The sequence below is a fragment of the Microcebus murinus genome, chromosome 1 (assembly GCF_040939455.1).
Source record: "Microcebus murinus isolate Inina chromosome 1, M.murinus_Inina_mat1.0, whole genome shotgun sequence".
Taxonomy (NCBI): domain Eukaryota; kingdom Metazoa; phylum Chordata; class Mammalia; order Primates; family Cheirogaleidae; genus Microcebus; species Microcebus murinus.
In genome coordinates, this window is record NC_134104.1 from 43426905 (window position 1) to 43453767 (window position 26863).

The window sequence follows — 26863 nt, forward strand, 5'->3', positions numbered from 1 at the left end:
CCCTCCTGAGTTGAATTTAAACTTATATTGAGATAGCTATTCCTTTCATCCCCAACTTTTGCCAGAAAGCAGAAAAATGCTCTATTTTTATATAGAAAGATTAAATTCTCCAGTGATATTTTAAAAAATAACCTATGTGCACTTTAGAATGTAAAATAACAGTGAATAGTTTAAACTCAAAGACCCACTATTTTGAATATTTTTTATAGACTTGGTCTTTCCATGTAAATATTGGGTTTTCCCCCTCAATCTCAGGCTCTTCTCTTGTCATCTTTTAAGCAGTGTCTATCAAACTCCCTTATGTCCATAGCTGTTGAGTGCCTCTCACTGGTGTGGCAGTATTATTTAATGAAATTTATGTTGCAGGAATAACTTTATTTTAATGGGTGGGCTTGTGTATACATAAAGGTATGTATATTTTCATTGTAAAAAACCAAGTTAAAAATTTTTCTCCTGTTAATTGTTTAAAATTTTTCTAGAGCTGCTGAGGAGGCTCTTTAAAGAAGTTGTTTCTTCCAAAGAACAAAGATAAAGCCAGGTTAACATTTAATTCTAAATGATACATTTATTGGAGTTGTGCCTTTTCTACCACACTGGATTAAATAAACTTGTCAAAAGTATAGTTTTTATCACTTTGTGGGACTCTTGGTAATTTGCTGTTCTTTCTTCCATGTGCCTTTGTACATATGGCCCATAGACTACCTGTAAGGGGGAGGTGGTCTCATGTATGTAGCCATTCAACCTACTCCATCTGACTCTTCAATTTTCTTTTAATATGTGCATATAAAATAGTAGATAAAGGCACTAGACTACTTGGATTAAACATTCTGTCCAGAGGGATAATACCAGGCTTTCCTTTTCCTCATCTGTCTTAAGTTTCAGGTCCTTGACAGAAATAGCTGAACTGTTCCAAATTTGCTTCAGTGCATCCAAATGTGATAAAGGAAAGCGAAGTCCATGAGGCTGAAAAAAGGATAAATTAGTCAAAAGAAAAAAATACTGCTTATGTCACTGAAGTGGCATTTTCATAAACTTCTATAATTCTCAATACATCATTATTTTTGATACCCTTCATAAATATGAAACTTGTTTCTGATCAGTTATTTAGATAAACTATAAGTAGATAACAAAAATTGCCAACTCTTGTGTGAAAGCTTAGACTTCATGAAAGGCTAATTTACATACTAAGTGATACTAGTCATATGAAATTCTTCATATTTATTACATTATACCTTTCCTATAAGGCTACAGGTCCCAGCTAGCATGTTTTAAAACTGGTGTATATGCATCAAACTGACTGACTGAATCATGCAAGGGTTCTGTCAATTGGGTGAATGGTAAGTCTGCACTGCAGCCATAAAAAGCACATTATCTATATATCAAAAATATTGATTGTTCCCAGCCACCACCCAAATCACAGGACAAGATATTTGTTTTTAGTTGGAACAAACCTCTGTTTCCTCTTCATTTCCCATCATGTGTGTGTCTCTCCTATTCTTTAAGGAATGATAGATGTAAACCATCTTTTCTTGAGCTTCATCCTTTAGGGGGAGAAAAAGTGTTAGGTCATCAACAATAAAACATTAAGGGATTCAATACTAGGAGGGTTTTCTTATCAGTCATCTTGAAAGCCTCAGGGCTCAAGTGAAATTTATTGAATACTGTAAAGAATCCTTTTGGCAAAAAGTTATGTGTATGTACATTGTGTGTACACACAATGTCTATACTTCATTAGTCACCACAGATTACTCTTTGTACATGGCAATTAACGGTCATTCTAAGTCACTTTGTTAAAGATAAAACAGTGCTAACTGGTAGAGCCTCTTCAGGAACTTGATTTAAAGAAAGATGATTTATATATCAATTTTCATTGAAACACTCAATTTCTCCTATTAATCATACCTGTATAGTCATCTTTGCATAAAAAAATCAATTTATGAACACCATGGAGTGATTAACTCTTGAGATATTCTAGCTGTGTGATGTCAAGACTCCATTTTAATTACAGTAGCTTCCCAAATGGTCCCTGATTCCATTCACCCCCTGTCCTACACAGTGCAGTTTATTGCCTGTCACCTCCTAGATAAGGACCAAAAACCTTGGCCTGACATACAATGTCTCAAACTGGGTATCAAAATCACTATTTTCTATATATAGGGATGTAAGAGTATATACTTCTGAGGTTTTACATATATATTATAAATCAGTCCTCTCTAGGTCTGGCCCTGACAGCTGGACCAATCTGGGGATGGGGCCATGCAAGCCCCCTTCATCCCCTGCAATCATTCACGGGGTACTCCCAAGAGAGCTGATTAGGAGCAACAGGGTGAAGCCATATGGTGTGAGATAGTTCCAAAGGTCCTTAGGATTGTACAGGGAGCTTTACAAAAACAAATGCAAAGGCTCTAAGACCAAATGAAGCCCAGGAAATTATGATTTTAAAAAGATTTCCAGTTGATTCCATGGTCAGTTTTGGGAATCACTGCACTAGGTGGCCAGGTTACAGAATGTCGATTTTGTTCTCCATGATCTATATGATAGTTTAAGGAGAAGCATCAGCAAAACCACCAATAAAAATAGATCCGTATAGTGTACAGGACTGGAGAGGGACAGAAGCAGGAAGACTCAGAATGGGGTCTTCACTTGTCCATGCACAAAGCAACACGGCCTGAAGTAAGATGAGCAGCAAGGAACAGACATTTATCACCACATAAGGGGAGTGAAGGAGGGTTCGGTGGGGATGAAGGCGAGCCCTCAAATGCCCAACAGGAAGGAAAATATGGAACTGGCACAGTGATATTTGGGCATTATCTGACCTGAAGAGGTGGCATTGAACTGAACACAGGTGGATTCCCAAAGGAGAAGGGCAGGGAACAATGGTTAATCTGGTGACTGAGGCCTATGATGAAAATACCCTGAGAAGCGATACTCACAGATGGATTCTGATCCGGCCCTACTGTGAGGATGATGTGATCTTTAAATTGCAGCTTTACTATGCTGTCTAACCTCGGTAACTTTCCACCTAGAAAAAAGAGAGAAAGACAGTCTTCAGAAAAGGACACCAGCAGATTCAAACTTGCCCGCATGTGGATTTCCAAACACGGGGCACCCTCTCCAACTCAAGTCTTTGCTTATACCAACATTACAGTGATATTAAAAGTATAGTTCACATTCTTATGGAATTCATTCTTAAAGTGAAAGCAGACATACAATTAGACAAATAACAAGACAATAAGTACATTAAATAGAAATAAATAATACTATTGAGGCACAGTGGCTGTTGCAACAAATAGTGTTGTGGTGCCTTCTGCACAGAATGCACACCCCTCCAGTTTCTATCCTCTACAACTGTGGTCCCCAACCCCCCATCCACAGACTGATACTGGTCTGTGGCCTGTTAGGGACCAGGCCTCAGAGCTCCCCTCTGCCCACCCCCATGGAAAAACTGTCTTCCATGAAACTTGGGGGAAAAGGGTGCACAGCAGGAGGTAAGCAGCAAGTGACTAGGGAAGCTTCATCTGTATTTATAGCAGTCCCCATCACGCGCGTCACCGCCTGAGCTCCACCCTGACCCCGTCCGTGGAAAAACGTCCCTGGTGCCAAAAATGTTGGGGACCACTGCTCTACAGGCTTCTTGCTCTACATGTGCACTCTGGAAGGACTACCTGAGTTCAAATTGCACCTCTCTACCAATTACTAGTTGTGTTACCCTGGCAAATTATTCTATGTACGTCAAGCACAGTATCCCACAGAAGCCATCTAATAAAGTTCACACACACACAAAAAAAAACAACTACTCTTTTCTAAACTGGAATTACTTAGTGAAAAGGCAGCCACTAAAAACAGACTAGCCATACAGCGTCATCAGGGTGTGGAAAGAGTCTTGATGGATCATAACTAACGTTTTTCTTGTCTTAGCCATTATCTTCCATAAAGTATTCTCGGCCATAAGTTGGTATTCAGCAAACTCTGTACTGCTAAAGATTAAAACATGTGCTAGTAAAACACTTGGCTATTTTGAATATTAATAGATGCAATTCAAAACAAATTCTAAACTACTTCCAAAGATTATAATAAAAATGTATCTAAAATCCATGTTTTTAGGACTTTAGATTGTCTATTTCAATTGTTCTTACCTAGTGATAAATAAAACTTTTATAAAAGTTAGCAAAAAATATTCCTCACACTTAACCCTAGAGAAAGAACAGCAGCCCTGGAGATCTTGGTGTTCTACTGAACACAATTTCATGGAACACCAACATCAGTCAAGACCACCTTGTGACCATGACAGTTCAAGATAAAAACACCACCACTCCATACTCAGGTCTGAACTCAGGCAAAAATGGGCACAATGATGACCAAACACATCCCTGTACCCTGGCTAATATGAGTGACTGCTGCAGCTTTACCACCAATAACTTTAATCTCATACGTTCCTCCTGCCTACTAGATTAAGACGTAGAAGAGACCTAATCACAGAATCCCTTCTGTTTCCTCATTTCCTCACAGCATCCAACCCAGAGCAAAGCCCTTCTTCCAAAACCACCTAATTCAAGCCCAAATCCTTCATAACACCTTCTATTCAGATGCCATACAATTCCCAATGGTGCATGGTCTTCCCTGTTGTAACAAGTAGGCCCAACTTTTGTCTGAGCTCAGGAATATGTTCTTGGTGGTCTTTGCTACAGGACGTTGACACAAGTATGTTACATCATTTGCAGCCTAAACTGTCATAAATTAGTCAACCTATGACTTGGAGAAGGTCTGTGATAACCTTGGGCAGTCTTGTATTTCAGCTGCTCATGGCAACATTTTACCCATTCCTGACTTAATTCCAACAAGATTATTTCAATATTCTAGTTCTTAAAACTTCCTGAAGATAAACGAATACCAGGGTACCCATAAATACACATATTTCTCACCCAAAAAGATAGGGCTCTTATTTCCCATCACACAAATGACTTCTGAGATGCAGGATAGCACATCTCCTTCAGCCATACACACTAAGGGTAGATTTAGGTCCACATTGGCACTAAAGTGCTTCACACTTTCCATCTGCTCAAAGGAGCCTACCTAGGAAAGCCTCAAACATCCCGCATTAGCCCCCAAACCACCCAGAAGAAAACAGCAAGCTCCACCTGGTGTTGACAGCTCTGTTCCATCTCCCACATAGTAAGGGGGGAGTCTGTGCATAACAAAATCCTTCTTCATGTCTGATGAAAGGGGTTCTTTGGTGCCCTCTAGCTGGTCTGCAAGTGTCCTCAGAAAGCCACTTAATTGTCTTGTTGCAACAGTTGTGGTTTCCACCTGCTAGAAACACAGAAGTGAGTCTTGGCCCAGACCCCAGCAGAACTACCTGCCCAGGCCTCAATCTCCACAGTAATGTGCACAACTGCCAGCCACCCAGTTTGGCCATAAATCCATGTCATACTAAAGTGGGAGGGACAACCTGAGCCCATAAGAACAATATCCCACTATTTCCTTGTAAACTCTGTCCATCTTAAGCTGCCTATTATTTGCAAAAAAGATCAGTTTTCAGGATTTTGCAAGGAAAAGTCTGGGCTCTGCCTTTAGGAAAGCAAGTCACTGCCCTAAGATGACTGCTTCAGACAGTGAAAGCAACCTCTGCTCAACTCAGCACTAATCCATTCATCTTCTCAAAACTAAACAGTACTCCTGTTTCAAAATGTGAAAAAGAACAGGAAAGCCAGGTAGGAACACACCAAGGCCAAGATCTCCAGGGCAGTGGGTCTCTCCTAACTAATAATTTGATGAGTTGCTAAATCTACAATTCTCCAGGCCACATTATTCATTTATTTAACCATTTATTCAATCAGCATTCCCACAGTGCCCAGTACTGCCACTGTGAAAGAGCTGTCGGTACAACACCTGTGGTTCTTTGGATCACCACGTAACACACAGCACCCCATTCTTTCTGTAAGTCACAGGCTCAGCAGGGCAGCACAGGAGACAAGCTTAGCCATCTGGGGAGAAGGATCCTGGGGTCTCCAGGAGGCAGGGCTTCAGCTGGCCTGTGCTGCGGCTCCCACCCTTCTTCATTCCTACCTGCCTCTACCTGCCTCTACTGCTTACCAGGAGCAGCTGCCGGGGGATGCCGGCCCGCAACTCCACATCTTCCTTTGCAGTATCAAACACAAGCCCCGAGATGGTATCCAAAAGGAAATCTCCCCATGAACTAGAACATGCACCAAGGGGAAAAAACAAAAAACAGTGAATGCATACAAGATACACATAAAATACTTAATGCTAGTAAAGCCAAAAGCTACAGATTGGGTTCCAACTTCCCAGGTATTTTGAGTTCAATTAAATGGACATTACTCAGCACAGAAACCTAAGACTGTCCTAAGCAATCACCCTGCTTCCTCCCTATTCTAGACACTCACTTGGAAAGTTAAAGGTGAGAAGATAGGCTTTATTCATGATTGCTCTTAAAGATAACAGAAAATTAATCATAGACTGTCATAAAATAGGAAGTTCAAGGGACCAATTTTTAACAAAAGAGAGCTTTGTAGGATATTTTAACATTTATTATAGAACCTAAAAAATGTTTTTATGTGCAGTAAATCCAATAGAAATACATTTAGGATAACAGCAAGGTCTCTGGGCTGTGTAATTACCTGAACAGTTAAATGTCACATTTTCCATGTCACTTACAAGAGGGAAGCTGTTCCTGAGTAAAATATCAACCAACATCAAAAATTCCAAAAAAAAATTGATTTCTAGCAATGGTGTTACCAGGGTAGAAAGCAGAAGCCAGCGGCTAAAAATAACATCTAGGGACAAGTGTCTGTGTTCAATTACCTTTGCTTTCTCTGGGGTTTTTAGAATTGGCTCATTCCTAAGTGTGTGCCAGTATAAGAAACACACTCTGTTGGGTTGCTCTCTTTAAACATTTCTGAGCTGTTTAAAAGTTTCCTGTGTCACCAGCAGATTTCAAATTGCTGGCTATGTGCAAAATGGAAATTCACAGTATGACTTTTGCTTCTCACTCAGTAAGCAAAATTAACACTTTTATGCTTCCCTCCCAGAAATGTGGCAAAGAAAGACAAAAGCTACATGAGAGACGCTTTCCTCAAGACATCCACCGCCTGGCGGCCTCACTGCTTTGTGACTAAATGTTATATTCCAACCCTGCATCTTTTACTGAACCTCAACATGGAGGACACATGTGCTTCCCTTGCAGGGTTATAGGTGGAAGTCATGCAGGACTTCCTCACGGAGAAATTTAGTAGCAGATAAACAGTGCTCCGTGCTCTTGTAAGAATCAGAATAGATCTTGAGACTTTCCAAAATTTAGGAATACACCTGGAGGAGTTCACTTTGGTAAAACACCCAAATCAACCTGCTGTTATCTCACACAGCAGGACCCAAATGCTCCAATGGTACTACCTTGAGAGGGGTTAGGAAGAAGTCCCGAATCTTCACCCTTCTGTGGCAGCTGAAGGAGCACCGGGCTCAAAGCACAGAAACATTTCTGGGGAGCAGTGATGCTTCAGTCCCATTTTCCCACTCTAGCTCCATCCCTGGCCAAGACCCAGGTCAAAGTCCAGCCTCGATACATGGGTCACAGCACCCACCCACAGCCCGATGTAGGTAGCTCTGGTAACATGTAAGGCTCTTCCCCAGCCCCAAGTGACCGGAAGACACGTGGGTGGGACCCAGGAGCAGCCTGCCAGATCTTCACTCTTGGGACTGGGAAACAGAAAGTGAGTCAGGTACCTGGCTGAAGCAAAAGCCGACAGGGTCTAGGAGATAGAGGGAGGTCAGAGAAGTAACTGATGATGGTGGCTTAGAATGAGCCTATGTTGTGAGTAAACAGATGCTGAGGAAGGAAAAGGAGTGAGCAAAAACCCAGTACCAGAAACCACTTGGTGGCAGTAAGAGAAATAAAAATGACAGAATTAGGGAGAGCAGTAGCTGAGTATGTTCATGATGGGTACCAGAAGACGCATGGATGTTCACAGGGCCAAACTATGTGGCTGCCAAGGTCCAGGGCTGCTTTGGATCCAGAATGAACTTGATCCCAGTCCTCTGAGGCCCAGCCTTTCCATAGTTCCTGTGACTCAACTCCCTCAAGTGTTCCTGCTCTTCTTGAGCTGGCCTTAGTGACTTTCCATCCCTTACTATGCAAGGAACCTAACAAGCCACAGTGACAAGGGCGTTTTTCAAAGTGGAAGCCTAATGCAAGCTTGGGCCTTCTACTTGTGGGCAAAGATAGCACTAACCTCAGGCCAGGCTCCAGCTAGTTCCACCAGTAAGTCTCTTAAACCTAGAGGAGAATTTCACACTGAAAAGTCAGGGGAAGAAGTGAGGTCTGCTTACTAACTTGTTTTACAAGTTATGGCTTTCAAGGCAGGAGGGGACTTACTGTCCCTTGGGCCTGGAACATCCTCTCCTACTCTCATCTTCTGACCCACACCTACTTACTCATCCTTTAAGACTCACTTAGCTTTGGTGTCAAGTTGTTTCTGAAGCTTTCTGTGACGCCCCCGCTTAGCTGAACGCATTCTATTCTCCAAGAATCTGCTCTGCAAACCTCCGACAAAACTTATCACACACTGATAGCGATTTACATGTCTATCTCCCCTCCTACCACCGCTTTGAAAGCATAAGCTCTGTCAAAGCCCGTTCAATACAATCCTTGCATTCCCAGCAACTATCAAAGTGTCTGGCACATGATTGCTGAATAAATTAACTAATAGCTGCTGTTTTTAAATATGATTTGGACCAGCAAGGTTGCTGCCCTTTGGAAACAACACACGATAGGCGCCGCCACCCAGTCCCTGCCTTGTGAGAAGACACTTGCTGAAACAAAACATGGCTTTAACTGCGGTCAGCACCTGTGCTTTTCATCCCACTGTTCCAGACTGCGTTTCCTACTGGAACCTCATGGACTGTAAAGAGGAAAAACCTTAAAAGAGACCAAGATGTTACAATGGTTACAGAGTTTCTGTTGAAGGCATCGACAATGTTTTGGAAACATAGTGGCGATGGTTGCCAAGCAGTAATTAATGCTAACATATTATATACTTAAAAATGGCATATTTTATGTTATATATGTTTTACTATAATAAAAGAAAAAGAGACTACAAGCCCAGCCTGGCATCACTAACACTGAAATACCCACAGCTACAGTTTCTTTCTTTCCAAACTATTAGGCCTCTATATGGGTGATCCCCGGGCTCCTACACAGAGTCAGATTCACAGCGTTCCCAGAAGGATGTCCAGAGGGGCTGGTCACATGCGTGGGACATCAAAGGAATAAGGAATATGGAAGTCCGCAAAGGAGACAGAAACCCCGGGGTTTGGATGAGAGGTGGCGGCAGCTGTCTCATGTCCCTCTTGAACGTAGCTGCCGGGGGCCAGGACTCGGAGCTGTGCTAGGATGCTAGGTGGGGAAGCAGGGTGTTTACTTGTTCTGGTAGGTGCTGATGGTCACGTGGGTAGAGTGGGCCAGCCCCGGAGGAGTGTCCGCTTGATGAATGGTCCCTCTGGGAAAGTATAACAAATCACCGGGCTGAAGGAAGAAACAGAAAAGGAGAGGAGTTACTAAGAAGTATAACTTCTCAGTCCCCTTTAAGGGAATAAATACAGGGTTGAGTCTCAGTTCTACATTCTAGAAACCACTACTCCAAGGAGCAGGCTGAATGCTGGGCTCATGTGTGTCCAGCTAGCCTAGCTTCTCCGTGTCCATGAGCCTGTCACTGGAAACCACAAGCCATGAGAGGCCCTCAGTGCCTAAAGTCACCGTCTTTATTCTCAAGCTGAGACCAGATACACCCGAAACTACCCCACCTGGATTCAGGGATCAAGGAAGGTGACGTCCTGTGCCTGGGAAGCCTCCTCCCTCCCTCTCACATTCTGCTTTAGTTTAGAGTCATACAGACATTGCCACATACGGGCTGGTGACCTGGCAATTTACTTAACAGCCAAAAGCCTCAGTTTCTTTATCTGTAAAATGGAAGTAACAGCCCCACACCTCGTGGGGTTATTTTGAGAATTAAAGAGATGCTGTTTCCAGTGCTCTGGGGACAGTGATGGGCATGCGGTTGTATTATATTACTTTACTTCCCCATCCCCCACCCTCTGAATTTTTGAGCTCTTCCAGGAAGGGCTTCTATCTTTCCCATCTTGTATTCCCCAGAGCCGACACCCGCAAAGCACCTAGCGCACCACACAGGCTCAATAAATGTTTGGATGAATGGATGAAAAATGATATAACCTTTATTTAAACCCCAAAAATAGACATAACTAAAGATCAGTCATTTTCTCAGGCAGTTGAGCCTCCTCCACCCTATCCCTTCTGTCTCCCAAACCAGTGGACAGAAATATCCTCCCCAAAGTTCTACTGCCCTGTGCTGCCTCCTCCCTAATCCCACCTAGACCAAACCATTCTGTATGGTAGCTGCCTAAGAGAAGAGAGGGAATTCTTGAGAGCTGCTCTTCTCTCTGCAACTATGGGAAGAGTCTAGTACATGCTTTACTGACAGTTATAGCTATCACTGGCTGAGCGTCTCTGTGCCAGCCCCAGTGAAGACCGCACACATACAGTCACATGTTGCTTAACAATGAAGACACATTCTGAGAAATGTGCCATCCGGTAATTCCGTCACTGTATGAACATCATAGACTGTACTTACACAAACCTAGATGGCATAGCCTATAGCTCCTAGGCTACAAACCTACAAAGCACATTACTATACTAAATACTGCAGGCAATTGTAACACAATGGTAAGTATTTGTGTATCTAAATCTATCTAAACATAGAAAAGGTACAGTCAAAATATGGTATAAGAGATTAAAAAAAAAAAACAGTACACATATATAAGGCACTTACCATGCATGAGGAGCTTGCAGGACTGGAAATTGCTCTGGGTGAGTCAGTGAGTGAGTGGTGAGTGGATGTGAAGGCCTAGGACAGTACTGTACACTTTTATACAACCAGCTGTGCAGCAGGTTTGTTTACACCAGCACCCCCACAAATGGCACGAGTAATGCATTGCACTACAATGTTTTATGATAGCTACCATATCACTACGAAATAGGAATTTTTTAGCTACATCATAATCTTCTGGGAGCACTGTCTGCAGTCTGTCATCCACTGAACTGTTGCTATGTTGCACATGTCTATGTATTTCATTTAATCCACAAACATTTGCTCAATGCCTCCCATCTCTTTCTGGAAAAGGCAAGGGAAGATTCTCCCCTACAGCCTTCAGAAGAAATGCAGTCCCGCTCACCCCAGTAAAACCCCTTTTGGTCTTCTGACCTTCAGAACTATAAGGTAATAAATTTGTTGTTTTAAATCATGGAGTTTGTGGTAATTTGATAAAGAGCAACAGGAAAACTAATACAGACATATAGATATCTCCTCCAAGGAATTTTATTCTAAAGGAGGCATCAGAATAATATTTTTAAGTCCTTACAGCCTGCAAGGTATATATTATAATCTCCCTTTTAACAAAGAGGAGGCAGAGATGTAGACAAATGACTTGCCCGAGGACATGTAGCAAATCAGTGACAGCAGCTAAATTCAAACCCAGATCTGTCAGATCCCCAAGCCACAGAGTGGTGTTTCCATCACAGGGTGGTCTTCACCCTGTGAGCCTGGGTTTGACAGGTATTTTGGACAGGCTGCCACTGGAATATGGGGGAGAAGTTGGAAAAGGGTCCCACGGCTCTCACTGTAGCCTCCATGTCCATCCCCCAACCAGAGCGACTCAGCTTTTCTACTTCATATATTGGACACTGACACAGATTTCATTGGAAGAGGCCCACTGGTTAAAACCTCACATGTATATAAACATAGGCACTTGAGAAACACTGCACTGTACAATGCAGTCTTTCTCCTTCCAGGAGATTAGGACTTCCCTTAATGAACCGTGTATTCAGTTTAGTGTTTAAATGGGCATCTGTTCCATCTCCTCCAAGACCCACAGCAACAATACAAAGAACACACACCCTCTACACCTGAGGGCCACTGTGAACCCTGACCAACTTGGGCAGGGCCAAGCCAGGCTATCAGCCTGAGTAAATCAGCCCTGGCCTCGGAGACCACAGATGGCTTAGTCTTTAGCTTAAAAATCACCAACCCAGAGTCTACATAAACATGGTTCAGCAAAAGCAGAAGTCAGCAAACTGTGAAGGGCCAAATATAAAGACAGTGAACATTTTTGGTTCACGGGCTATGTGGTCTCTGTGGCAACTGACTCTGCTGCTGTAACCTGAACACAGTCACAGACAGCACATTAAGAAATGGGTGTGGCTGTGTTCTAATAAACTTTATTTACAAAAACAGGCAGCATGCCGGATTTTTTGGCTGATGGGTCATAGTTTGGTGGCCACTAAGAGCATTAAAAAACAAAAAAGTTGGCCGGGCGCGGTGGCTCACGCCTGTAATCCTAGCACTCTGGGAGGCCGAGGCGGGCGGATTGCTCAAGGTCGGGAGTTCGAAACCAGCCTGAGCGAGACCCCGTCTCTACTAAAAAAATAGAAAGAAATTAATTGACCAACTAAAAGTATATATACAAAAAATTAGCCGGGCATGGTGGTGCATGCCTGTAGTCCCAGCTACTCGGGAGGCTGAGGCAGGAGGATTGCTTGAGCCCAGGAGTTTGAGGTTGCTGTGAGCTAGGCTGACGCCACGGCACTCACTCTAGCCTGGGCAACAAAAAGTGAGACTCTGTCTCAAAAAAAAAAAAACAAAAAAAAACAAAAAAAACAAAAAAGTTACCTTTATTGTCATTTAAGTCCCCTATAATATAGGCACCCATCCTAAAAGGGAGATTGTTTCCCCTAGTTATTGGCACACAGGCAAAGGTTTTAAAATCAAAAAAGACACAGGCATTGAATAAGAATTAGACACTAATTTTAACTTCAAGATGCAAGAAATACAAAACAACTATATGCAAATATACCAGGTTGACAGAATCTTTAGAATGGTTTGAATTAGCTATTGTTCTACTGCCACTAAAGGAAATTAAAGTTATGTGTTTTAAGAAGGGTATGAAGTTTAATTATGGAGCTATTTCTAGTCCTCTAAGGCTTTTTCTCCACAACCCCTCCTGCTGGGGACTGGCTATGTTTCCATCCAAGCTAACTGCTCAAAGACAGATTTTTCTCAGCATCAAGATGCCAAAGAACCAGCACATGATCACGCCACCTGCTCCCTGGAGGAGGAATCCTCAAGGGTTTCCATAATTACTATTCTTCTGGTCACTATATGCAGGGGAAAGAAAAGGGAACACAAGGATAGTCTACTTCATACTCAGGAGGAAAATGGAATTTTAGCAACAGAAAAGCTAAGTGATTCCTGGCTGTGCTCTAAGCAACTTGCAGCCCCATGCTGACAGTTGTCTTAGATGTGGGGAAGCTGACCAAGGCCAGACCTCCCACTTTTACTCTAGAGGTCGGTGGCTCACAGAATTCACTTTATTCCTGTTGAACTTGGATCATACAGAGAAAGACTATTAGGAAAATGAACTTAATACTTCCTCAGCTCACTTCTCCAAGTACAAACCACAAAACTCCTCCAGAAGCTGGCTGACTGCAACGAGAGCCACCCTGCCCTGAGACCCAGGGATACGTTCCCACGGGGACCATCACCAAAGTCTAAACCTCAAATCCGAATTTGTCTTAGCAACAGAGAAAACCAGCCAAGGAGAGGTGCCCACATGGTCAGTCATCCCATACCTTCAATGTGAACTCGTGTGCCGGCCTGCCGATCTTGTCCTCGGCCTCCACGCTGTACTCCCGTGCCAGGGGCACGGTGGGATGGTAGAGGCGCCAGTGTTTCTCTCCCTCCAACTGCAGGATGAAAACCTACAGAGACCCAAAGACCCAGGAGTATCAGAGAGATTTCTGACAACTCACGTAGCTAAGTGCTTCTGGAGTATCAGCTCTCCAATGGCTTAGATGAATTACAGTTGACTCTTGAATGACATGGGTTTGAACTGTGCAGGTCCAGTTAAGTATGGACTTTTTTCTAATAAATACACTAGAAAAATTTTTGGAGATATGCAACAATTTGAAGAAAAAGAAAAATCAAAAAATTAAGAAAAAGGCATGGCATAAATGCATAAAATGTATGTACATACTAGTCTATTTTATAATTTACTATACTACTATAAAATATATACAAATCTATTATAAAAAGGTGAAATTTATCAAAACTTCCAAACAAAACTTACAGACCATACATGGCACCATTTTCAGTCAAGAGAAACGTAAATAAGCTTAAAATGCAGTATTAAATCATAACTGCATAAAATTAATTGTGGTGTACACATACTGTACTACTGTAATAATTTTTAGCTACCTCCTGTTGCTATTGCCTGAGCTCAAGTGTTGCAAGTAATGCTTAAAACAACGGGTGATGCTACTCATCTCCACATGAGCAGTTTGTCCCTCCAATAAATAATGTGTTGCAGTAAAAAGTGATCTCTCACATTTTTCACATATATTTTTCAAGATGTTTAGTCCAGTAATATTGTAAACCTTGAATAACAACACGGGACCCATATGAAGTGCCACTAGTGATGCTGGAAGTGCTCCCACTAAGCAGAAAAAGTCATGACATTATAAGAAAAAGTTGAATTGCTTGATATGTACCGTAGATTGAGGTGGCAGCTGAGTTGCCTGCCATTTCAGACAGATGATCCATCTTATAAACAGATGACATAAACTTACAGTATTCATAAATACATATAGTGTTGGAAACATATTTTTCCTTCCTTGTGATTTTCCTAATAACATTTTCTTTTCTCTAGCTTTATTATAAGAATACAGTATATAATACATACAGCATACAAAATCAGTGCTGATTGTTATGTTACTGGTAAGGCTTTGGGTCAGCAGTAGGCTATCAGTGGTTAAGTTCTGGGGGATTCAAAAGTTATACTCAGATTTTCTAGTGCACAAGAGATCAGTGCCCCTAACCCCAACACTGTTCAAGGGTCAACTGTACAAATTTCAGATAAAAAACAAAAATGAAAGATCAGAAACACATGTCAGTCTATACTTACATGAAAGTTTCCACTACTGGTTTTTTATTTTTAAAACAGATAATCCATATTTGTGATACTAGATATTCACTCTTTTCACTTTCTTAGAGCCTCTGAGTTCTTTATATCCCACTATCTCATTCCTTTAAATCTTCTATCAGACAGCTGAAAGCCCATAATCTCTGATGAAAAAGCCAAGCTTCAGATATTACCAAATGTCTAAAATCCTGAATATTGAAAGGGCCTTGGCAGACAGGAAAACTTCAAGACTTTTATTCTTTATTCAGCCAAAAGTATTTTAATGCCTTATTGAAAATATTAAAAATAACACTTTTGGAAAATGTATTGATATCAAATTTCTCTACAAGGGGATAAAGGAGACTTTTTACTAATAACTTTGTGTTCGCACCTTGTATTAGTACAAAAATAAAACTATGAAATACCTAAGCCAAAGAGTTAACTTTTTTTGGAAGTCACATGAGAGTGAAATCAACACTTGTCAAGGTGCCAATGCTTAAGTGAAATCATGACCCTTATTCAAGCTGTCCCAAGATTTTTGCAAATGGAAAAAATATACATATTTTTGGCAGCTACTGAAAAAGAAACAAAATGAAAGCAGATGTAAGGATTATTTGTGACCTCACCTTATTTAAAGACCATACTTTCTGAAATTAAAGAAAAAGCCAATCACATTTCTCTGTAGTTAAATAAATACTTGTTTCAAAGGAATGTGTGGCTCTTAAAGTTAGTAAGGTTGGAAACAATCTCTCCCTTTGAGAAGGAACAGGAAACCAGTTTAGTGGGATTTATTTTTGCTTTAGATGAGATCAACATCTCTAGACAGTGCACAGAAAGAGCAAACACAGACCTGGCCCAAGAGCCTTAGAGAATAATGTGAACTACCCCTGACAACTATACTAAACCAGGCTCCCAGCAACTTGTTCTTCCCCACATTGGGCAATTTTCTTCCCCTCTTACCTCGACATCATCATAATGGGGCGGGAGGCCCTGAGATCCTGCAGGGGTTATGTACACATTTGAGCCAACCAAGGAGCCAAAGAAACATTCCAGCTTCTCCTGGATCCTCCAAAGCTCATCCTTGACGGGACAAAAAAAGCGGACGCTGGGGGTGGGGAGGTGAGAGGGAGAGAAGAAGTGAAAAACATATTAGAAATAAGAACATGTTCTCCTTCACTTTACTGTGCAACTGTTATATGCCAGACCCTGGAATCAAGCAGGAAAAGAGCCGACACCCCTGCCCTTAAGAATCCTCCATCCAGTGCAGAAACACCACCGAAAAGACCTGAGCACACAGACAAGAGATTGGCAAGGCACGCAATTGGGAGTCATGAAGGATTTTAAGTAGGAGAATCACACCATCGAATTTACATGTTTAAAAGCTCACCCTGGCTACTGTGTGGAGAATGAGTTGTTGAAAAAAGTAGAAGCCACAGAGGCTACTCTGGAAGCTACTCAGGTAGCAGCCCAGGTGAGAAATCAGCAGGATGGTGAGAGAGGGATATAAAAGAAGCAGAGAAGTAGGAGATACTCTGAAAGTAGCACTGACAGATGGAGTTGATGATGGAGTAAAGGAGTAAAAACAAAAAACAAAACAAAACAAAAAATGGAAATGAAGGTATTAAAAAAAAAAATACTCCTGGGTTTCAACTGGGGCAATTAGCTCCCAGTTCCATTTACTGAGATAAGACTTGCTAAAAAACAAGTTTTCAGGAAAAGAAAAAAAAAGGTGTTCTACATTAGAAATGTTAAGTTTGGGGTGCTAAGACCCCATGTGGAGATGTTTTAAAGTACAGGCAGGAAGTAAGGGCTGGAGACTTACACTTGGGAATTGCCTATACAAAATGGATATTTAAAGCCATGGAAACAAAATGATTAGCTAGAAGAAGGTACAGACAGAGAAGGAACAGCTGGGCCAAGTAATGTTCCCTCTCTCCAGTCACCAATCAACTCTTCAGGGCATACAAGAGACTTAGGAGCCTAGCCATGAGCCATACATGCCTGTGAGAAAGAAAGAAATCTGATTTTCCCAAGGCTGATGAAAAAAGGGGAAGCAGCAATTAGATCATGTGGATATTAGCCCTTCCTATGAGCCAGGCGCTGTCTCTAAGTGCTTTATACGTCTTACTTATATAACCTTCACAAGAACCCTGTCTCGTAAGAGGGGAGATTATCATCATTATTTTCAGTTTACAGATGAGGAAACTGAGGCACAAGAACACACAACTAGTAAATAATGGATATAGAATTCAAATTCAAGGCTTAAATTACCTTTGAGCTAATTTAAGAAAAGACAAATCACAAAGGACACTAAAGAGATTAAAGTTTTAAACATATGAATGTATGGTACCTGGCACATGGAATACATTGCAACATATTAAAATATTTGCTGAGTAAACCAATGACCACAGCTTGGCAGTCAATTCTACCACAGGTCTGAAAAAAGGATTTACAGTATTAAAATACCGAGTGGGAAAGAATTGGGTCAGTTTGAAAAAAGCTTTTGGAACATATCTTTATTCAGACCACTGGGCTTCTCTATTTATAGATCTCAGAGGTTCTACTTAACACAGAAAAAAATAACTTTATGGCCTCTGAATAGCTCCAACGAGTTAACAGAGCTCGCAAGGAGGCTAATTTATTTCAGCAAGAGGTCAGCAGAACCTGGTTCTATAATTACATTTATGCAATGACTGGTACCACCAAAAAACTGGGGCTTTTTGCTCTCTCCAATGGCCTGAGAGGTCCTTCAGGCCCGTATGGTGACTTTATAGTTCCCAACTCAAGCATCAGGGTTCATAACTAATAAATATATGTCTCTTTTCTTCTTAAAGGCACTGAAAATGCTATCAATTGTACATTTTTCCATTTCTCCTGCACCTTCAAGCTTCTGAATCTGCCAACTGTGGCCTACCAGAAAGGTATGTGTAGTCAAACCACTTCGCTCCAAGTTGTCCTCATAAGGTAGGTGACTTTGGTTTCTTTATCTGCAATATAAACATATTACCACTCCCATCCTAAGACTGTGGGGGAACGGCATAAAACAACTTATCTTAAATCCTACTGAAATTACAAAGCAGTGTTATCACAAATGCAAGTGTGATTGCTTTACCAACACCAACTCACTAAGCAAGGCCCCTGAAAATCTGTCTTCTCCTTTACCACGTCATTCCCAACCATGTCCAGAGAGGCCAAGGAGGACCAGGAACAATCAAAGGGAGAAGGTGGGAGTCTCTCTCCTGGCTGGGTACAACCCCCTCTCTCCACTGACCTACCCCACAAAATCAAAACTGAATGCCATGCCTAGGAAGAGAAGCCCATGAGAATGTCTAAAGAAAGGCAAAACACACACGCAAAAAGCCTCAATTAACGTCTCAATTAACATTTTCCAAAGTATGGTAGGAAAATGCCTTAAATTTGGAGTCAGAAACCCTTACCAGCTCAGAACAGCTATGGAAAAGTCACATCTATGACCTCCAGTTTTTTCACATGGAAAATGGAGACCACAATGGCTGCTCTATTTCAAATGCCTGTTGTAAGGGTCAAAAGTTAACACGTGAAGGTATTTGGTAAACACTAGCCTGCCACGCAAGATGCAAATAACTGTGATAATTCCCCTCACCAGAACATCTGATTTATGGATTATCCAAAGCAGGTGAGGAACAACTTATGGTTCTCTGGTTAGCTCCTTAGTCATTTCTAGACTAACTACACTAATAAGCTGTACACAGTCTGAGACCCAATAATCAAAGGGCTAACTGTCCACTCCTATAGTCTCTCAACCCAGCCAGTAATGAACTGCCTGTAGAGTTTTTCTATTCTGATGCTAATATGCCCATTCCTAAAGAAACACACACACAACACTAAGCCTCCCCATAACATAGTATTCAAAGCCCAGCTTCTAGTGTACGAGGGTGAGCTCCTACAGTTTATGGTTTCTCAAGTATGGGCGGCGAAGGAGAACAACAACAATAACAAAAAGAACGGGTGCATACTCTTCCAGCCTGGGGGCTGAATTTGGGCTGAGAAAGCTTATCCTTCCTGCTTTTTAATAAACTGGGCCAAAGAGCAGAGTCAACAGGGCAAAGGAAATAGATTCTTGGCCACCTGGAATCCCAAATAACGAATGTGCAGGGCTTAAGTGGACAAGCAGAGAAAAGCCCTGGGGGAGATGACTCTACAGTACAGAAATGACAGCCACAGAGGACACCACACATGTGCCAAATAACAACTCACTGCTGGTCTGAGACCACATCACATGCAATCAACTTCACTGAATTAATTTATGTTCGTAGTTTTTAGCTTTCTAAAAACCAGTCTTAAAAGTGCTACTTCTAGTCAGGTAAAGAGTCAAGGACTATCTTAGAAACATTTTATCTGGGGTGTCCATATTTTCTGAAATAAAATCATAACTTGGTCTGGCAAATGATCTGTAAATTCTTTTTGAGTGCTACAGCCAAAAGGTGGGCATTTCAGGGACATTTCAACTTCTTATGATTGTTTGAAATGGAAAACTGCAATCAGGACTTGTCCTGAAAAATCCCAGAGTACTTATATTTCATCCAGAGTATGACTAGGTTCAAGATCCTTTAGACAAGAAAGGAAAGGGCCTCATTCACTAGATGAGGCCTAAACGGATCTAACAAGCCAGGTTTTGAGTTAAATCATGAGAAACACTATTGGTAACTGATGACAGAGCCCAGAAGCCGTCAATACAGCCAGAATACACTCCCCTCAATATGGAACTCACCAACCCCTCTCTTTCTCTTCCCATGCTGCCAAAATTGGTTTAGCCATGGGTCACAGAAAAGGGTTAAAATGGGGATAAAAAATTTTATCCAAAATTCAGAACAGACCCTCTCCTGCTCTTGGCCATCTGTCATGAGATGAGATAAAGATGCCAAGCATCAGGGTCAAGCATCTAGGAAAGCAGATTAGCTCATTCTAAATATGCATTTTATAAGAGTGTAGAAACTGAGCACAGAAGAGGCAAATTATTTCCCAAATGTCAATCCCTGATGTAGAATAAATTTAAAATTTGCCAGTCCTCTGGACTCGCAAATCAAAGCTATCCTCCACCTACTACTGCGTCACCAGCAGTAGTCTTAGGACCCTGTGCCTCAATGTCACTCACTGGGCTGTTAATAAGGGTGAAGTCTCTTTCTTGAACATGCATCCAGTATGTGATCTGGTCATGGCTCTGAAGCTTCTGCTTAGATAGATGTCAGCAGTAAAGGGAGACAACTTTAAGAAAAATGATCACCTTGATGCTATCATGCCTTAAATTATAATGACAAGACAAACCAAATAAACATATAGAAAAACATAAACCAGCCCACAGAACATGCTCCTAGAGGCATAGTGCTACTTTAATAACTTTATAAACTGCAACATAATTTAGTTTTTGCAGCTCAATGACAACTAATAATGTCCAGCCTGAGTTGTTAGAGTTTCTTAACAGTTTAACCAAAAGATGACATAGTTAAAATGTCCTAAATCACAATGCATTTAAAGAACAAGTGCTGTCCCTTCTCAAACTGGCGGGAGGCTAATCATCATCATACCACATATTCACCCTTGAGCTGATCTGTCACCAAATGTTAGCATTTTAGTATGTATGAGGATTCTGCATTGGGGAAACCTGTTACCTTAAATCTCTGAGGTTGGTGAAACTGAATTGTTGCCCTTTTCTGATCAAAATCCTTTCTCAGCTGAAGAAAGTGTGCTTTGCCTTCTTTATTTAAAACCTTCTTCTTCCCATTGACACACCGGCAGACATTGACATCTCTTCCGTAGTACACACCCCGGCCGCACAGGCTCTTCAGATCTGTTAGCCTGAACAGGGACTGGTAATACGTGGCCAGTGCAGGGTCATCTCTCTGAATGAGAAGGGGCTTCTGCTCCCAGAATTCCTTGAAAAAAGTCTCGGTCTTGATGGGTGAGATTAAACTTTCAAAGAGATCACTGGGGCTGTCAAAGTTTAAAGTGGAAGGCCCCGCAGCTGCCTCCACCTTCACCTGCTTACAGGGAATAGGCCCTTCTTCCTTCCCATTCCCTCCAGACTTTGCTTTCTTTGGCATAGTTCCGTCTTGAAGACAAAGTAGTAAGGAAATGCGAACCTACCAAAAGAACAAAACACACGTGGTTAGATTTAGAAGGAATGCCAGTGTTGGTGTTAGTGGATCACACCCAACTTGCAGGATCATTACGCCTTCAAGAGAACTCTCTGTAAGTCAATGCTGCCTCCCCCGGGATATGCAACAGCCTTAAGCCAATGCCATTTCTTCCAAGATAAAGTTCAGCTTCAAACACCAGATTATATTTATCTAATGGAAAACATGTTTTTTTCTTGTACACAAGCATTAAGTCACAGAATTCATTATTTATTAGGCAGTATGACAAATTAAACCATTTGACTGTCTCAGCAGTGCCTAGTCATAGGTTTAGCCTGTGGCCATTGTCACACCAGTCATAAATCTTGAATTTGGCTGCAGCTAGCACTAGGCCCTTAATCTAATTAGATGTACCTTGGGTTACACACACTTGACTGGAGAACAACCAGCAGCCGCCCACTGCCAGGTGCTCCTCACTCAAGCACCAACTTCAACTGTTGTTAGCAGGGCAACCGGACCAGTGGTGCCACCTGGTGGCTGGAGCAAGAAGCTATTTGCTCCCGAGTCTCTTCAACTGCCTGAAGATCCTCAGTTCCAAATCTGAGCTTATTCCTGGAAATTTCCACTTTATAAGAAACTCTCATACATTAAAAAAAAAAAAAAAAAAAGCCTAATTAGGGGCTGAAAAATGAAGGCAAAGATTAGTTGTATACCAAGACTTTAAAAAGCTATATATAACTTTTTAACTGAAATAAGACATAATAAAACACTAACATCACTACACTCTGACACAGCACTTCTCCAACTTTAATGTGCACACAGATTACCTGGGTGTCTTGCTCAAATGCAGGTAATGATTCACCAGATCTGAGGTGGGGCCTGAGATTCTGCATTTCTAACAAGCTTCCAGGTGATAATGATGCTGCCCATCCATGATACACTTCTCAGTAGCAAGAGGAGCAACACTCCCAACTATCACCAACCTTCTCTCAGAACTGCCCCCAAACCACAACTATTGTTACACTTATAATGTAGGTTTCCCTCATCTGTTTTCGGGAACTGTAATTCAAATTATATAAATTTTCTGAGACTGTAAAATTCTATTTTAAAGTATTTTTTCTTCCCCTGGGGAGTCCATTGCTTTCACCAGATTCTTAAAGAAGTCTGTGTCCTCCAAAAAGGTTAAGAACCACTGTGCTTATAAAAACCAAAATTTTGGAAAGACAAGTAATTTATTTATAAATATTATGGTTTTAAATTTTGTTGAATATCAGAATTGCAAGAATACCGTTCGTTTTCTGCTCTTTTGTCATTATAACTAAGCAGTATCACAGCTACACTGTAGAGTGAGTAGAATTAGCGTTCTAGCCTAGGAAGCACCCACCCTAGAACCATATGTTAAATGTTGCACTAACTGATTTATAAAAAGAACCTTTAAGCATGCAACCCAGATGTAAACTGAACAAAATAGGAAGTAGAAACGTCAAAATAATAAAACTCTCTCATAGATTCTCTTATCTTTTATGTTTTGTACCCACAAATAGCTCAGTTCCTCAAAAGATAAAATGCTTCCAGTAAGGAAACACAGGAGCATGGTGGAAAACTATATAAATTGATATTAAATCCTATAATAGAGGGGGGTAAGGGCTTAAACTTGGAAAAAAAATAAACCTTACTGTTTTAGGGCATGTGGTCAATGAGACACATTTTCTGAAAATGTTTTCTGTTTCTCTTAAGTCAAACAGACCAGCGTGAATTCTCAAACCAAGGAATCAAGGCTTCAGTGAGACAAAGCACTGCTAGCACTTGGAACTCTGAAATGACTCAGAAATACAGGAGTTATGAAAACAGATTCAGTAAGAAGTACTGCTTGTGCAGAAAAGAGCTACCACAGCAGGCCTAACTGCTATCTTTGAAAGGCCAGCTTGGGGCTGATGTCTGGGAACCTAAGATTTTGGAAGGGTTCCCACCACTATTAACTGATAAGAGTGGCTCACTATGCCTAAACTGTATAAACAATACGGTTTATACTGAACACCTGCTTTCCTTCTGGGAGTCTGGAATTTTGGCCTGTGCCAGGCAGAGGCTGCCTACGTGATCAGCCCCCAATAAAAACCCTGGGAACTGAAACTATAATGAACTTCCCTGGTTGGCAACATTTCACAGGTGTTGGCACAACTAGTTACTGGAGCAGCTGAGCAATCCATTGTGACTCCAGTGGGTAGAAGATCCTTGGAACCTTGTGCTTCGTCTCCCCAGGACACCCCATGTGCCTCTCTGCTTTGCCGATTGTGCCTGATACCCTTTCGCTGTAGTAAATCAGCCCAGAGTCCTCCTAGCAAATCACTGAATTACGGATGGTCTTGGGAACACTGACACATTGCTCACATTTAATTTTTTAAAACTATGAGATTATGAGGTTTGTATCACTTAAGGTTACCTGATAAAGCAATTTTATATTCAGTTATACATCTTCTCTCATAATTGGTCAGTCTAAAATTTATTTAAGGGGAGCAGCAGGAAATGCAGGTGAAAGGCTTGTTTTCTTTAGGCATAATCTATGAATACAGTATAAACACATTAACCAGAAAATGTGGGTAAACAGTACGCAAAATACTTAAGCCAAAATAAAATCACCTAAGGAATTTTTCCCATCTACAATCACTAACAAACTCCAATACTGCAAAACAAATGCTTTTGTTAGAACATAAATTTTACTACTTATACTGCCAAAAGTTACATCATTAATTGTTTCTTTATGTTCATGTTGAAATGATTTGAGGCTCAGTTAATTGCAACCTAGCTCAGAGGTTACTGGGCATTTAAATTATTTCTCTGATTGTCACACTAATCATATTATAAAACCACCATTCCTCTTAACAGCTTTTGGAGGGTGGAGGGGGAGAATAGATGACATATCCTACCTACCACAACAAACATACAAAAATTGTAAGGTGCATTACAGTTTCAGAAACAGTAATAAGTAAAAAAGCATGTTTCAGAATCCACTAATGTAATAATTGAGAGTGCTTTGTTTAGGACAGCCAACAAAAGCCACCTATAAACCTCCCGGATCACCCAAATAGAAGTTAGAATAACCATTTCTATAAAGCTACAGAAAAACGTTTTTTGAAAAGCAATTGTTTTCCATTTGAGTTGACTATAAGCATTAAAACGTAAAAAGATTAAGTCAAAAGATTTATGGTTCATACTTTGGTAACTGCCCCACAGATAAACTCTACAAGTAAATCAATATTGATGCCCATATTATAGCCAACAAATAGTCACTGTATTTTTAATGTGTACTAATCTCCTTTTCTATAATATTTAATGACATGAAGACATAACACAGCTTCCTGAAGAGACCTGTACGTTGCCAGAGCCTGGCAGAGTGTGGCACATAGGAGGTCCTCAAGAAATGTTTGCTGAGTTTTGTTTCACTTTTGCATCTTTTGTCTGTATACAATTTTAGGGAAAGACCGTGCACAAAATAGGAGGAAACAGATGGCTTGTGAAGTGGGAATTATTTTTCTGATGGCAGCTGTCACTTGGATGTTCAACAGTACTGTTAAGAGCTAAAAGGCACCTTAGACATCAGTAGTTATCACCAATGAGTGGAGGGAGGTGGGGAGGTGTCTTTATATCCCCTTAGCAGTGCTTCAGAGAGTGCACTCCAGAGTCACCAGCAACACTTGTTAGCATGCAAATTGCTAGGCCCCATATCAAGCTCTTGGGATTGCCACTTCGGATGGCAGGAGCCCAGAAATCCGCATTAACGTAATAAGCTCCCTCGATGGATTTTAGATCCACTGAGGATGGACAACAGTCAAAATCAGCTCTACTAAACACACACACACCTGTCAGAAATTATATTAACATATTACAAGGGTGCCTAGGCTAACCTAAAACATTTCTTTCAGGCTCACAGAAATTACAACCAAGGAGTGGAAACTGGTTCTCCTGTTGACCTAAGGCTGTGATCAGCAGTTATAGTTCCATTTTAGAGAAAAAAAAATGAATTGTACTTCAATGTATTTTGGTGACCATGAGGCAAAAACCAAGCGATGATGGAAAAAGCTAGATAAATCAGGTTCCTCTAAATATGGTCCCAGTGAAAAGAAACTCCTGGCGCTGAATCTAGAGCTAATTAGTGATGAAATCAGATCCTCTGACTCCCCGGCCTACCCTTCCTGAAAACAGTGAATAACCAGGTCTTCTTACTAACCTGTTGGGCAACTTAGCTGTCGGACAGCCGTTGTAGAATTATTAGCTGATAAAAGAATTGGAAGCGTAGGCCGTAATTTTAAGGCCAGAATTATTGGAAAGAAAGACGCAGTTTCCCCTGTCTCTACACACCCGAACTTCAGATTCCCCGGCCGCAAAACGTGTGTTTTAGGCCCAACCTGACGCGCAGGCGGCACAGCACGTGTGGCGGCTGCCGGCACCACCCTCCCCGCCAAACTTTCCCCGCGCCTGTCCCGACTCTCGGCCGGGCCGAGCACGAGTGCCACTCCCCGTGCCCAGGACCTCCGCGACGCCTTGAGCCCGCCGCGCGGGGCACTGCCCGGTCTCCGGGGACAGGGAGCGCGTGGGCGCGCGTCCCCGCGTCCCCGACCACAGCGCCCGCCACCAGGACTGCCCCCCGGGCTCCAAGGGCCCCCACACGCGCGCGCGCGCCCCGCGGGACCCCGCACGACCCCGGGTGCGGCGGCGCAGGAAAGCCGGCGGGATCGCGCCACTCACCAGCGCGGCCTGTTGCGCGCGGCCGCGGGCCGGGGGCGGGGCGGGGCGGGGCGGGGCGGCGTGGGCACGCTCGCTCCGGGGCGGGGCGCTCCTGCCCGGGGCCGCCCCGCGACGCGCCGGGCCGCACGTGGTGGTGCTGGGGGAGGCCCGGCCCGGCAGACGCTCCTGCCACCAGGTCGCCTAGGGATGTCAGGGGTTCCTGTCTGGATGTTCCTTTCCTCGTGTGGAAGGAAAAAATGGCTTTGCCTTTGTTTTTGTTTTTGTTTTTTACCTTTAGTTGGGTGTTGTGGGAGGAGATTGGATTTGGGGAAGTGTTCTGGTACAACCCTTGTTCCTTTTATGAATGGGGAAACCGAGGCCTGGAAGGGAAAGCGAACTACCCAAGTTTAGGGAGCTGGTGATCCAGGTTCCTCCGTCTTCTTTTTATGGCTCTGTGTCTACCTCTTTGTACTAAGTCAACTGTTATTTGTTATCTTGCTCCAGGAGAAACAATCCTGGTTTAAAAATAGAAGGAAATGTTTTGTGTCTATGGCTATAGACACAAAGAACAAAAGGTTCATGTCAAATTTAGCCCTTTCAGAAAAGATGACAAGATATACAAAAAATCCTAGTTGACATGATACTTGAAATGGACCTTGCTCTTTATTTTGACTTCAAAACTACTAGAGATAATATAGCATAACATTGGTGTTATGGAGTTTCAGAAAATGGTAAATTCTCACAAATATCTGGCACTTGTAAAAGCAGTACTTTGTGTCTGTCATTAAAAAAAATTCCAGGGTCAACACAAAAGACCATTTTCCATCATAGAATAGGCATAGGATGTCTTAACAGAACTAACGTACATGTTGAAGTCAGCTGTGCTGTGAAAAATCATTGTATAGAGGTTCTCCTGATACAAAATTAGTCTTTCAATATGTTCTCTCTGATATTTTCATTATAATCTAGACTTCTTAGCATGGCAA

General features: G+C 41.9%; 1 protein-coding gene across 2 annotated transcripts; it reads right to left on the bottom strand.

Annotated features, from left to right (window-relative positions):
* Positions 1 to 539: 539 nt before the first annotated feature.
* Positions 540 to 25946, bottom strand: RIOX2 (ribosomal oxygenase 2). Of its 2 annotated transcripts, none has more exons than XM_076001119.1 (10): positions 25899 to 25946; positions 20691 to 21161; positions 16003 to 16122; positions 13715 to 13843; positions 9435 to 9538; positions 6094 to 6196; positions 5139 to 5307; positions 2934 to 3022; positions 1452 to 1541; positions 540 to 963 (listed from the first exon to the last, which is right to left on the bottom strand). In XM_076001119.1, the coding sequence occupies exons 2-10, from the start codon at positions 21120 to 21122 to the stop codon at positions 805 to 807; spliced, it is 1395 nt and encodes a 464-aa protein (XP_075857234.1). In that variant the 5' UTR covers positions 21123 to 21161; positions 25899 to 25946; the 3' UTR covers positions 540 to 804. The 2 variants fall into 2 exon arrangements, with proteins under 2 accessions (XP_075857234.1, XP_012622434.1); XM_012766980.3 differs by having other exon boundaries at positions 5139 to 5310.
* Positions 25947 to 26863: the final 917 nt, after the last annotated feature.

Coding starts and splice junctions, on each gene's coding strand:
- RIOX2 (XM_012766980.3), bottom strand. CDS start 21,122: ATGCCAAAGAAAGCAAAGTCTGGAGGGAATGGGAAGGAAGAAGGGCCT. Junction 13,844..16,002: donor CCCATTATGATGATGTCGAG/GTAAGAGGGGAA, acceptor GGGTCTCTGTAG/GTTTTCATCCTGCAGTTGGA. Junction 964..1,451: donor GAAATGAAGAGGAAACAGAG/GTTTGTTCCAAC, acceptor TCCTTTTTTCAG/CCTCATGGACTTCGCTTTCC.